Consider the following 13,655-nt stretch of genomic DNA (forward strand, 5'->3'; position numbering starts at 1 on the left):
CCGTAGAGTTTTCTGTCAAGCAGCAGAGCTGCAGCTTATATAATCACCGGCTAAGTTAAATATTGAAAAATTAGTTACATTCATGTGTTCACCAACAATCGGATCATTCCAATGACGTTCAATCTCGTCCGCCAGAGTTAAACAGCGTTTTAACAAATCCAAGTCAGGCCTACCTGAAAATCCGAGAGACGCCCAAAGTTCCCCCATCTGACCGGGTAACGTGTTGTCATCGGTATCAGACAGTCCAACAATCTGTCGGGTGTCCCTCGAGATCGCCGAGGTAGCAGAAGCACTAAAGTCACCCACTTCCCCGGCGAAACCCGAGAAATCCCCGACAGGCTGTGAATCCAAGCTTCCCAAAATCATACTCACACCCTCCCCCAACTCGGAGAGGGCGTGAACAAATTTCGCTGTGGTAGTTTCTTGAGACGACATACTTTGCACCGACTCCCCTTTTTCTTCTTCTTCTTCGAAAGAGGCGAGCTCTCCGAAGGAGAAGAAGCTTTAGGGTTCCGGCAATAATTGCGTTGATTCTTGAAAGCTTGCCACTGCAAGGGCGGCCAGGATTCACACTCACGGCAGGGAGACCCTTGAGAGCAAGGTTTTCCCCTGCATGTTGGGCAGAACGTGTGGGGGTCTACACAACATTGCATCTTACGAGTAACTTTCTCTTCCATTACAATCACACAATCACTAGTACACAAGTATAAGAAAAGGCAAAGGGCTGCAGCGTAGAGGCGGAGAGTAGCCCAACCATCCACGTTGAGCCGAAGCGAGTGAATGAGGAAAGCGAGCTGGCGGTGGGGGGGGAATAATCTCCGCCCATACCGCCAGCCAACCAATCAGCACAACTGCTTGGTTTTCTTTCTCTTCGGCTGTTTCAGCTGAGCTGAAGCGAATTCCTATATTAAATGATTACGAGGTTTGTATATCACGACGGAACAAATGTCTGTTACTTACATCAATGCAGATGTAGGTAGTCTATTTGGTAATATAGCAGTAGAATGTGTTCTCCCAGTGCAAAATCACAAATTTTAAAAGTAATTTGTATTTTCCCTAGCTATAAAAACCCAAGTCCTTTAGTATGGGTAGATTCTAGTGACAGCTGATAACGGCCAATGAAGCAATATCGAGGTTCTAGCAAACGACACCCAGTATCACTGTAGGCCTGGGTATGGCAGCGTGCTGAGCCTCCATTGAGATTCTGGCCTGAAATTTAAGTCTCTAAAATAAAAGGCAACCATTCTTGACAGACAGTCTTGAGGACCAATAGGAGACAAACATACATGTGAGCAAAGCCCAGAACATATGCTAAGAGAAACAAGCAAATCATGAGGATCGACAATGGACCAAGCACAAGATTCATCCTCTTGATATTCTCAAATATGGACGGAACTTCAAAGCGTAACAAGCTCAATTCTGCAAAAACACTGGAAAGTAAGATTAAAACATATCTTGTCTTGCCCTGGCGACTAGGCCAGAGAACGCTAGGAAGAGACTCAATCTATGACAGTAGTCAAGGGAATGAGGAGTCTTAATGAAAAGAGCCATGGTTCTTGATATCCAAGCGAATCAAAGGAGAGAGACCTGAGCACCAACAAAAAAACAAGGACCCCTAACATCCCATGACAGAGGAAAACTCAGGCTCAAAAGCAATTAAAAGAAAATGCTAAAACCAAGAGATGAAGACGAGCATAAAATCTAGGAAAGTACGATCCATAACCCAAAATATGAGGGGAAGACTGACCTGATTGAAACAGATGAATCTTAAATCTGCGATCCAGACAAGGGAGGACTGACCAAAAGTAGTTAAGAGGTATGTGACCAATAGCGAACAGGAGAGCAATCACTCACAGACAACCACTCGAGCAAAAAGCTGTAACTTGCAAATGTTATGTCATGGTTCTCTCTTGAGAACATGTAAATCCCTAGTAGTCCAACTATTCTAGCTCTCTGGGAGAGCAAACTAATGAAAAGGAGCTACTGAACAACGAGAAATTGCTAAATAAATTAGCATCAACATCCAAAGGTGGAAACGTTCCAATAATATTTACATCGCCAGTTGCGTGGAAACGTTCCAAAGATGCTCGTATTGGGGTGTTACTTAAACGTTTGCTCACCAAGAGCAAGAGAGGAAAGCCAAAAGATCGGAGTTGTGGATTGTTGAAGGAGAAAAAACAACAGTGCTCAACTATTCGTTTCTTCATCTCCTTAGGAGAGAAAAGAATGGTAGGAGTATCCATTGAGACTCCTATGGAACAGTCTAAAGACTGCATGATTAAACAAAAGAAAACGAAACCGTTTTTTTTTTTTTTCATTATCAGCTGACTACCTTCCTTCCTTAGACAGATAATATAAATGTACAAAGAAAAGCCTCTATACATAAAGCTTTTAAAGAAAACAGAATGCAAGTGAAGAATTAAATTAAATAACACACGATCAAGTAGTAGGATTGATCTGCTGATCTGCTAATGCATGGCAAATGAGTTACATCTGTACTAGGGAGGAGCTGCATTCTAATGTTTCAATACTCTGAGAAGGCAAGTGCTTCACACTAGCACACCTGAATTCTTGTTGTTTTCTCTAAGATAAAACCGAATGACATTAGTAATCGTGCATTCACAAAAGAAAAATATTACAAACTTAAAATATTATGCATTTTCCCCACACACACACACACACACAGAGAGAGAGAGAGAGAGAGAGAGAGAGAGAGAGAGAGAGAGAGAGAGAGAGAGAGAGAGAGAGAGAGAGAGAGAGAGAGAGAGAGAGAATATGCTAGCAAACAGTGTAGAAAAAAATTAATATCATTCATACTTACCAATGTAAATTTAATTTTCTTTTTTCCATATTCTTGATATTTCACATAGTCAGATGGCAGAAGTAACTCTCCAGTTTCCTAAAATGTAAAATTGCATATAAAATGTTAACAAACAATCTAAATAAACAAAAATAATACTGACAGTCCATTCTTTAAAGTCTATCCTATTAAAATGAAATGAAGAACAGCTGAATTAGCTATTTTAATTATGAATACAATATAATCCTTAAGAATTAATATGTTACAAAGTTAGGAGATAATAAATTGTCTAAAATTGTCTCATTTCTAGGGAAAAGCTCACTGTTCTTCAATCTAGGGTGTTAAAGCCACAGAAAAATCCTTAGAAAATGTCCAGTGCTGTATTAAAAGGTATTACAGCCCCAACAATAGACTTCAGTCTTTTAAGATGAAAGAACATTCTAGTACAGTACACCTTATATGAAACCACAAACAGCAAATTTTGATACTTCATGATTTTAATCAAATTCTTTCAGTTTGGATTGAGAAGCTGATGAGTATTCTAAAAGAGGTAATCATAAAATCTGAGTAGACGTTTTCTCAGCTACCAAGACAACACCAGAAACACCCTTTAAAACTTTAGTGATCATTTTAAGGTCATTTTATGTCAGCTTATTGGCTTCTTAGCAAATGTCATGACTAAAATTTTCCCCATGCAGTTGCTAAAATGTTACGGTATGCTTCACTAAAAACAAAACATTACTATAATAAAATAATAAAAAAAGTAAAAGATATTTGTGAAAATAAATTAATTAAATTCTAACCCTAATTAATGTGCTATCCTTTCAAAGAACGGAAAAGATTTGATCATTCCATAAGGAAAAATAGAGGCTATGGCAAGGAGAAGACAGACTTTAAAATAAGGCTTGAGCTCCTTAGCATTCTTACCAGTAAATATTCAAATACTTAATTATTTTTTAAATACCAAGGCACTTCCCCCAATTTTGGGGGGTAGCCAACATCAAACAAATGAAAAAAAAGGGACCTTTCCTCTCTATGCTCCTCCCAGCCTGAAGAGAGACTCAACCGAGTTTGGCTGGTACTGCTAGGGTGCCACAGCCCACCCTCCCCCGTTAGCCACCACAGATGAAGCTTCATAACGCTGTATTCCCTACTGCTGCTACCTCCGCAGTCATCCAAGGCGACCGGAGGAAGCAGCAGGGCCTACCGGAACTGCGTCACAATCGCTCGCCATTCATTCCTATTTCTAGCACGCTCTCTTGCCTCTCTCACATCTATCCTCCTATCACCCAGAGCTTCCTTCACTCCATCCATCCACCCAAACCTTGGCCTTCCTCTTGTACTTCTCCCATCAACTCTTCTATTCATCACCTTATTTAGCAGACAGCCATTTTCCATTCTTTCAACATGGCCAGACTACCTCAACACATTCATATCCACTCTAGCTGCTAAATAATTTCTTATACCCATTCTTACCCTCACTACTTAGTTCCTAACCCTATCTACTCGAGATACACCAGCCATACTCCTCAGACACTTCATCTCAAACACAATTTCTGTCTCTCCGTCACTCATTCCCCACAACTCTGATCCATACATCACAGTTGGTACAACCACTTTCTCATACATAACTGTCTTTACATTCATGCCTAACCCTCTATTCTTTACCACTCCCTACAATGGCCCAAACACGTTGCATCTTTCATTCACTCTCTGACGTACATCTGTTTCCACTCCACTATTTGCTGCAACAACAGACCCCAAGTACTTAAACTGATATACTTCCTCCAGTAACTCTCCATTCAACATGACATTCAACCTCGCACCACCTTCCCTTCTCTTACATCTCATAACCTTACTCTTACCCATATCAACTCTCAACTTCCTTCTCTCACATACCCTTCCAAATTCTGTCACTAATCGGCCAAGCCTCTCTTCCGAATCTGCAACCAGTAGTATTATCCACAAAAAACAACTGATTTACCTCCCATTCATGATCATTCTCGTCTATTACTTTCAATCCTCATCCAAGACCTCGAGCATTCACTACTCTATCAAAATACAAGTTAAACAACCATAGTGACATCACACATCCCTGTCTCAGCCCCACTCTCACTGGAAACCAATCGCTCACTTCATTTCCTATCCTAACACACGCTTTACTACCTTTGTAGAAACTTTTCACTGCTTGCAACAACCTTCCACCACTTTCATATAACCTCATCACATTCCACATCGCTTCCTTATCAACTCTACCATACACTTTCTCCAGATCCATAAACGCAACATACACATCCTTACCTTTTCCTAAATATTTCTCGCATTCTGCTGAACTGTAAAAATCTGATTTATACATCCCCTACCTCTTCTAAAACCACCCTGTACTTCTAAGTTTGCATTCTCTGTTTTATCCTTAATCCTATTAATCAGTACTCTACCATATACTTTTCCAACCACACTCAACAAACTAATACCCCTTGAATTACAACATTCATGCACATCTTCCTTATCCTTATATAGTGGTACAATACATGCACAAACCCAATCTACTGGTACCATTGACAACATAGAAGAGATATTAAACAATCTCCCCAACCATTCAAGTACAGTCACACCCCGTCCTTTAACATCTCAGTTTTCGCACCATCTATATCAGGTGCTTTTCCTACTCTCGTTTCATCTAGTGCTCTCCTCACTTCCTCTATTGTAATCTCTCTCATTCTCATCTCCCATCACTGGCACCTGAAAACCTGCAACAGCAATTATGTCTGCCTCCCTATTACCCTCAACATTCAGTAAACTTTCTAAATATTCCGCCCACCTTCTCCTTGCCTCCTCTCCTTTTCACAACATTCCATTTCCAGCTTTCACTGTCTCTTCAATTCTCGAACCACCCTTTCTTACTCTCTTCACTTCTTTCCGAAAATTCTTCTTATTCTTTTCATATGAACGACCCAATCCCTAACACCACCTCAGGTCAGCCACCCTCTTTGCCTCAGTTACTTTGCGCTTTACTTCCACATTTTCTCTCTATATCTTTCATACTTCTCTACACCATTACTATGCAGCCATTCTTTAAATGCCCTTTTTTTCTCTTCCACTTTTACCTTCACTCCTTCATTCCACCATTCACTACCCTTCCTTACGCTGCCTCCAACAATCTTCTTGTCACACACATCACTTGCAATCCCAACAAAATTTTCTTTCACTTCCTCTCCTCCTCTAAATTACCAGTTTGTCTTACTTTCACTCTATCATATGCCATTTTTAACCTTTCTTGATATTCACTTTTTACCTCATGTTTTATTAACTCTTCAACCTTCACTAGCTCCCTTTTACATGCCCCCCACTCTTTCCCTACAACTAATTTTTCTTGCACCCCTGAACACGTGCACGTCTTTCAATCTACCAAACACTCTTCTACAGTAGTTATCAACACATAATCCATTAAAGCCCTTTTTCCCACTCTTCCATTTGCTACTCCTACCCCTGTATACTAGTTTGTATCTTTCTTTTTGAAAAAAACTAGAACTTTTCACCATCTCTTGCTCAACAAACACATCTACCAGTCTCTCACCACTCTCATTTTCACCTGGTATGCCATACTTCCCAATAACACATTCTACCTCTCCAGCACCCTCTCTAGCATTTAATGACAACTACATAATTCCTTCTACCCAATCCTTCTACACACCTAGTTAATTCATTCCAGAACTCATTCAGCTCTTCTTCACTTTTCTCATATTCTGGCCCATACGCACTAACAAAAGCCCAACTAACCCTTACCCACATTAACCTAGATGATAGCTCCTTCCATTCCACTACTTTACCTGTCATCCATTCACTCAGAAATAAAGCCACACCCTTCTCGTTCTACCCCTTTCAATCCCAGACACTCTACCATTCACTACACCAAACATCACTTCACCCTTCCCTGCTATCTTTGTCTCCCACAAAGCCAATATATCCATCCTTCTATTCCTATACATACTGTACTTCCAATCTCACATCTTTTACTCGCTATCGTACTACATCCACGCACATTCAGACACCGCAAAACTAGAGTGCGGGGAGACGTCACTCCCCCCCCCCAGCTCCACCTCTTCAATGTGTCACAGGAGTATATAATACAGGAGAGGGGGTTCCCAGACCCCTTGTCCTGTCCCTTTTAGTTGCCTCTTACGACACGCAGGAATACGTTGGCGCTATTCTAATTGTTGTTATGCACCGCAGAGCCCTCACCGTACATAAAAGCAACTCATTTCAGAAGCCTCCCATCGCCTCACATAGAGAGGGGATGGGGATGGCCTCAAACCTGGGATCGAGCACCGCAGGATTCTGGGTTTGACCAGGTGCTTTGGCACAGACTCAAAAGAGACTTCCTTTCAACTCTCAGCATAAGTGACAAAGGGAGACTATGCAACTAATCCTTCAAACACCACTTAAGGGATCTCTGAGTAAGGCGCCCACAAGGATTGAGCTTCTTCAGTGAGGATAGGTGGCCAAGAAGACTGCCAGTATTGAGCTAGGAGTACTGTCTGGGACAGGAATAGTCACACTACCTCATTAAGCTTGCTGATGCGATCATTTGCTGCCGTGCCTATCAGCATGCCCACATAATACGCCTCTTCTTGGGTATGAGATGAGACTTACAGGGGTATTTCAATTTATCACCCTCCCCAGATTGTGACAAAATGAAAGAAGCAAACTTTGATACTGTAGCAACGCCCTCACAGAGGAGACCAGGATCAGCCAATCAGGATACTGTACATCAAAAGTCGATCCCTTATGAATGGGCCAAGCTACAACCAGAGAGAACATCCGAGAGAACACTTGAGCAGCAGTAAGTAGTCCGTAGCAAAGTCTTGAACTGGTACACCGTACTGTAGAGAGAAAAGAGGAGGTACCTATGAGAGGAATGATGAATGGATACCTGGAAGTATGCATCATTCAGACTTATTAAAAGAATAGTCTCCTTCTCTGATGAAATTCAGCATAGGCTATACTGTTTCCATCCTGAACTTTGTTTGATGAAAAAACCTGTTCAGTGAAATGAGGATGATGCCAGGTCTCCAACACCTCAGTTGACTTTTCCATAAGGAGGAGCCTACTGTAGAAGCCTGGAAATTCGTCTCAAAAGACTTTGGGCATGTTCTTCAGCATCCCTTCCCCCTCTGCCCACAAGGCCAGAATTTTCAGAGCTGTTGAAAGATCAGGCTAAAACACTATCAGTATGTGAACTAGGAGGGGGCAGTGTTCTAGAAAAAACTTTAAATATCCATCCTGGAGGACACTAGTACCCAAGGCTTGGCCCCTTGTCTCAGCAAAGGTGCCTAAAGGCCACAGGCCTCCCTCTACTCGTGGCATTAGGAGAGGATAAAAGCTGACATTACCATTTCCCTCATCCTTCCCTCTTCCTCCTGCTCTCATTCTGGCAGAGATCAGGTTGGGTGGCTCAAAAGAAATGTGCAAAAAGATGCTCCCTTTGGTGGATGAGGCTGTACGCAGTCCATCTGGGTCTAGGAGAGGACCCACAGGTCTTCCTTGACCCTATCCTGAGGTTTTGGCCACATATTAGTTAGAAGGGCCAGGGACATTAAAGGAGATTGCACGCTGGATCAGTGAGTTCTGCTAAGCATTCTCCACTTCTCAATTGTTGCCTGCACATGACTCCTCTGAAGGGGAGATATGGCCACCTACACCAGTGTTACTAGTTTTCTGATTGGTGTGCCAACATGGTCACTGCCTCTCCACCAAAATAGATGAGAGACTTGTACTTCTTTTAAGACTCCGAGGCTGATAACCACATTAACATGGGGCTGTGACACGTCATGGCCACAGCCCCAGCTATGTCATGCACAAGATCACAGCACCAAATGCCCAGGGGATCGTGGCACAGGGCCATGACATGGAGTTACGGCTTTGGCCCTGAAAAGACGCAGAAAAGGGCCATAATTCTGATATCGACCAACCTCCTCTACAGACATGTGGTGTTATAAGAATTCTTCTTCTACTGCAAGTCAGAATCAGAAGTCAAAGAGAAGTTGGAAGATAAATGCACACATTTCTCCATTATCAACCTTCACCCCAGGGTCTGCAAGCAGAGCAATCAAGGTCGAGTGACAATCAACGAGGAAGCTCTCATCAAGGGAAAAAACCATACTAGTTGGTTCAACAGGAACCACAACACTAGGGATCAGTCACAAGGGAAGCGATAGGCACACTTACTGGGGTTTGAAACACCAGCATAGGGGCTGGGGTCACTAGCACAGAGTGGGAGAGCACCACGAGCCCCGATTACATGGCAGGGGAGACAAGAACAAGGGTGATAGACACTGGGGTAACACACTTAGGGAGCACTGTGCACAGGGATCACCACTAGGGTCACTGACACTGACCGGCAGCGTGAAGAGATAATGTTTTGGAGATTTCGGACAGCAACAAAACTTTGAGGAAATATATCCTAGGAAAGGATACGAAAACGAGGACAGTCAGCCCTTGGTCTTAGCAGGGGTTAGGTAACAGACAGGCATGAAAATCAAGAATCTGTAAATGCTTGCTGCTATAGGGTGGGTGCTACAGGGTGGGTCAACACATAACCTACAAATTCACTGCCCATTACCAACAGAGTAAATAACTCACAAGGTAACCCGTGTACTGCCCTTTGGTAAGGGTGATAGCCCTGAGGTAGAAGTGTAAGAATACTACCACTGTACGTATGTCCTGTGTGACGTAAAAAGTGACTAAAAGGACAACTGCTGCTTTGTAGTCGTGCTTTTTAGCTAAAGGCTAGGCCCACTGCCAACAACTGTAGAAACTGCTGCCTTGCAGTTGAACTGATTTAGTTACGGGGCCCAGCCGGTAAGGCAATATATAGGGGTATAAGGACGAAAAACACAAAATCCCGAAAAAATTCACTTTGCTTCATAAGGCAATGGAGAATATGAATACGAAATGTTTTGTCCAAATTCCTTTTACTTTCAGTTACAGGGTAATTACAGTAGTAAAAGTAACAAGCCAAAACCATTGATCCCTACAAGAAAATGATGTATTTCTTCTGTTATCGTAAATTTTAATAATTATTACATTTTAATATAAAACAAATTGTGAGCAATGGCATCTGTATAGATTCTATGAGTCACAAGATAAGAAGTTATAACTACACCCTTCAGAGCTAACACAAACCTCAGAGAGAGTACACGTTTGAGTTTGACCGCTGACATTCGCTCGCTTTTACGTCTGTTTTTCTTGGTTTCGGCAAGAATTTCATCGTGCCCAAGGGGAAAAGGCAATTTCAACATCTCATTAACATAAAGAAAATTCGTTCTAATAAGAGATCAGAAGTGGGTAATATCGGTGATATTAGCGGAATTAGAGAAGGAGAGAGAGTGTTGTGGATGAACGAGCGTCCGTCTCCCGTAAAGAAGCAAGGTATTGAGCAAAGGGATCTTCATTTATGATTAAATTAAGATAAATAACATTGTTTTGGTTTATTAATATCCAAAAAGGAACATAAAATTAATAATAATCATGATTTCTTAATATTGTCTTTGTAAAAATACAAAAGAAAAACTTTGAACGCCCTTATCACAAAACTATACTTATTGACCTTCAAATTCTATTTTCTCCTTTAGTTTTAAAGATATAACACTGAAATTTGGTATATAACTTAGAAAAACATTATAAAACAATCAAATTGAGCCATTTTTCCCAATTTTTGTTTCATATTTTTTTCTTACTTCTTTTTTCTTGATTTATAGGGTTTATTTATTTACCATAATGGAAAAATTCATATCTAGCAAAAATATTACTTTTAGAAAAAAAAAAACTATTTGATTGGAGGTCTACATCTGGTCTATATAGGGTAGCAATGCCAGGTCTTAACATTAAGTATCAAGGGAGGAGATAGAATTTGAAAAACACTGATATCCAGAATAAATCGCCCTGGCATTGCAAAACCGAAGGTCAAAAGCAAAAATCCTATGCAGTTTGGAGATGTCCTAAGTCACCTTAATAAGTGGTATGAATGTCAAAGTCCTGTCCTTACAATGCAGCATTAGCCAGCTGGCACCCTTAATGGCTAGAACCACAGCCAATAACTGTGGAAACTGCAATCTTGCAGTTAAACTATTTACTGTAGTCAAAGGCTAGGCCAACTGCCAATAGCTATGGTTGACGGCTGCAAGGGCATGCAATCGTATAAACCTTCTGCCAAAGTATGAACTATGCCTGATGCTATTAGAAACGTGGATGCAGCTAGGGCAGCCCTGTCAACAACACAGATCAAAATTCCCCTACTAGTGTAATAAATGGACGAGGGGTACAGCAGGGATCACGACTGCGGTCAGATCTAAAATTAAGGTTAGGGACCTTAAAGGAGAACAGTGTGATCAATTTAGGAGGATTGTAGGAGAGAGAGACGACTGGAAAGATTAAACTTAGAGATTGAACAGGGTACCACAGTGGAAAATATCTGGGTGGTATGAAAGAAATATGTGTAGGGGAACTGCAGAAATTAGTGGGAAGAACCAGCGGATATGGTGTGTCGAAAGGAGAAAATATGTGGTGGGACAGAGATGTGCAAAAATCAGTGAAAAAAACATCTAAGTGTTTAAGAATTGAAAAGTAAGACTGGCACAGGGAGCAGAGGAATGGTATAAAGAAGAGGAAAAAAATTCTAGTAGGAAAGTAGGTACAGTGGAACCTCTACATACGATTGTCTTTACATACGAATTTTCCAACATCCGAAGTAAAATTCGATCAAATTTTCGTCTCGACACCCGAAGTCTTGCTCCAACATCCGACGTAGATCATATGCATAGAATTTTCTCGAAGCGTCGATCGTAGTTTCTTGTTTAGGCCGGTAGACGGCAGCACGTCGGAGGGACGCCAATCGAGCGTCGCCTTGATCAGTCCTCTCATCTTGTGCGCATTTTGTGGTTATTCTCTATTCGCTCCGTTATTAACAGTTTTTTTTATCTTCCTTTTTCACGTTTTGTTTTTGGGTTTTACGTATAATCATGGGTCCTAAAAAGATTAGTTTCGGTTCCGGAAGTAGTAGTGGTGAGAAAAGGAAGAAGTCAATGCTTTCATTAGAACTAAAACAAGAAATAATAGAAAAACATGAGCGAGGTGTGAGTGTGAGCGATCTGGCTAAACAATATGGCCGGAATATGTCTACGATCTCGACGATCATCAAACAGAAGGCCGCCATTAAAGCAGTCAAACCATCGAAGGGGATCATCATTATTTCTAAAGGTCGTAGCCCTACCCTGGAAGAGATGAAATGCCTTTTGTTGATATGGGTAAAGGATAAAGAGACTGTAGGCGTTACGATCACTGAAACGATCATTTGTGAGAAGGCCAGCGATATCTATTGTGACTTGAAGGCGGCGGGCTCTGGGGGTGATGCGAGGGAGAGTTCAACCGATCCTACAACAGAGGAATTCAGTTGTTCTGCACAGAGAGGCTTCAAGTTCGGACACCAAGGCTGCTAATGATTTTGTTAAGAAGTTTGAAAAGATTGTGGAGGAGGAAGGCTACGTAAAGCAGCAGGTTTTCAACTGTGATGAAACCAGTCTGTTTTGGAAAAAGATGCCTCGTCGAACATACATTACCGCCGAAGAGAGGAAAATGCCTGGACATAAGCCTATGAAGGATCGGTTGATTCTTGCCCTTTGTGCCAAAGCCAGCCGAGACTGCAAAACAAAGCCGTTATTGGTTTACCATTCCGAAAACCCTAGGGCATTTAAAGCACATAAAATTAATAAAGACATGCTGCATGTTTTGAGGCGTGCTAATTCTAAGGCTTGGGTCACTAGGCATATCTTTGTTGAATGGGTAAACCTAATTTTCGGCCCTGCTGTCAAGAAGTACCTTCAGGAGAGGAATTTTCCTTTGAAGTGCTTGCTTTGTTTGGATAATGCACCCGCTCACCCCCCAGGACTCGAAGATGATATCATCGACCAGTACAAATTCATCAGTGTTGTATCTTCCACCAAACACCACCCCTATCCTCCAGCCCATGGACCAGCAAGTCATCTCTAATTTTAAGAAGCTCTACACAAAGCACTTATTTAAGCAGTACTTTAATGTCACGCAAAGCACTAACTTAACTTCAAGTGAATTTTGGAGGAGCCATTTCAATATCGTGCACTGCTTAAAGATCATAGATCAGGCTTGGGAGGGAGTAACTCGTTGGACACTGAATTCAGCTTGGAAGAAGCTTTGGCCTAATGCTGTTGCTCCCAGAGATTTCGAAGGTTTTGGCCCCGAGCCTGAACCTGTGCTTGCCGTCGAGGAAGACATAGAAGAGATTGTACCCCTTGGCAAGTCCATGGGTCTGGAGGTCAATGAAAATGACATCACCGAACTCGTCGATGAGCATCATGAAGAGCTCACCACCGAGGAACTCAAGGAGCTGCAAGCTATGCAGCATGAGGAGTTCCAAGCGTAGTTGAGTGAGTCGGAGGAGATCGAGGAGGTAGGTCACATCTTAGGTTCGGCTGAAATAAAACAGATGTTGGCATATCATCAACACGTTGATTTCATCGATAAGCATCACCCACAGAAACTTCAGATTTGCCGTGTAGTTGCGCAGTTTGATGATGCTTGTTTAACTCATTTTAAAAAAATTCTCAAAAGCCGTACCAAGCAACTTTCTCTCGATAGTTTCTTTAAAAAATCTACGAAGCGGTCTAGTGATCATGATGAAGAAAAAGAAAATGAAGAAAAAGAAAGTGAAGCAAAGAAAATTAAGACCAAATCGAGTGAAAGTGATGCAAATTAGAATTAAAAGAAAAAAAAGTAAAAAAAAATATAAAATATAAAAATGAAAAAAAAAATAAGCTAAGTT

The 13,655-nt window shown here is 41.5% G+C and overlaps 1 protein-coding gene across 3 annotated transcripts in view; it reads right to left on the reverse strand.

Moving 5' to 3' along the window:
* The window catches only part of Irbp (Inverted repeat-binding protein), a 142,003-nt gene that overhangs the window by 50,957 nt on the left and 77,391 nt on the right, over nt 1–13,655 (reverse strand). For all 3 annotated transcript variants that reach the window (XM_068348078.1, XM_068348079.1, XM_068348080.1), the window contains exon 8: nt 2,822–2,899. In XM_068348078.1, coding sequence (XP_068204179.1) covers nt 2,822–2,899 — 78 coding nt within the window. The remainder of the gene's footprint in view (nt 1–2,821; nt 2,900–13,655) is intronic.

This window comes from Palaemon carinicauda, chromosome 24 (assembly GCF_036898095.1).
Source record: "Palaemon carinicauda isolate YSFRI2023 chromosome 24, ASM3689809v2, whole genome shotgun sequence".
Lineage (NCBI taxonomy): Eukaryota > Metazoa > Arthropoda > Malacostraca > Decapoda > Palaemonidae > Palaemon > Palaemon carinicauda.